Source organism: Rhincodon typus, chromosome 21 (assembly GCF_021869965.1).
Source record: "Rhincodon typus isolate 14 chromosome 21, sRhiTyp1.1, whole genome shotgun sequence".
Taxonomy (NCBI): domain Eukaryota; kingdom Metazoa; phylum Chordata; class Chondrichthyes; order Orectolobiformes; family Rhincodontidae; genus Rhincodon; species Rhincodon typus.
This window is the reverse complement of record NC_063352.1, coordinates 1,548,792-1,549,555: the sequence shown is the minus strand read 5'-3', so window position 1 is coordinate 1,549,555 and position 764 is coordinate 1,548,792. Positions and strand designations below refer to the sequence as shown.

The 764-nt window shown below is 64.1% G+C and overlaps 1 protein-coding gene across 1 annotated transcript in view; it reads right to left on the bottom strand.

Moving 5' to 3' along the window:
* smg1 (SMG1 nonsense mediated mRNA decay associated PI3K related kinase) overlaps positions 1–359 on the bottom strand; it is a 170,708-nt gene extending 170,349 nt beyond the window's left edge. Inside the window, exon 1 of the mRNA XM_048609660.1 lies at positions 97–359. Within this exon, the coding sequence (XP_048465617.1) occupies positions 97–161 (65 nt within the window). The 5' untranslated portion in view covers positions 162–359. The remainder of the gene's footprint in view (positions 1–96) is intronic.
* Positions 360–764: the final 405 nt, after the last annotated feature.

The following is a 764-nucleotide window of genomic DNA, read 5'->3' as shown; positions in this document are numbered from 1 at the left end:
GGAGGGAGAGAGGGTGGGAGGGTGGTTATGGGAAAGCGCACTAGGCCGCGTCCCCCTCTGCCCCTCCATTCGCCTCTCCCTGTCTGTATCCCTCACCTTGAGTCCCAGTCATTCCAGCGCTGCCGCTTGTTCACCCGAGCGCTCAGGGCTCTGTGGCTCATTCCCTTCCCCACAACATGTCCCCCGCCTGGGGAAGAAGCCGCTCTTCCTCTCGCTCTCTCGGTGTCTCTAGGCCCGGGCCTGGGAGCTGCCGCCGTCCGGCTGCGCGGCCAAGGGCGGCTGGGGCTGTCTGAGTCACCGCGAAACTCCTCCCCCGGCCTCCGCCTGCTCCAGCGGCGCGGATTTCCGTTCCGTTCGGATCAAGGTTCCGGGGGTGGGGGAGGGCGAAACACCCCGCAGGAAGTGACGACACCGACCAGGTGTCAACATGGGGTCCGGGGGTGGGGCTAATAGGGGAGGGGCAGTTATGGGTGGGGTAATAGGGTGGAGCTAATGGGGTGGGGCAGTTTGGGGAGGGGTATTGGGAACAGGCAGATGGGGGTGGGGCTGTTGGGTTGAGCAAATGGGGAGGGGCACTTGGGGAGGAGCTCTTGGGGTACAGTGGTAGGGAGGGACTAATAGGAGGGGCTCTTGGTGTGGGGTATTAGGGAGGGGCTAATGGGAAGGGCTCTTGGTGTGGGGTATTAGGGAGGGGGATGGGGAGGGGCTCTTGGGGGTGGTGTGTTGGGGAAGGTATAATTGGGAGGGGCAAATGGGGAGGGGCT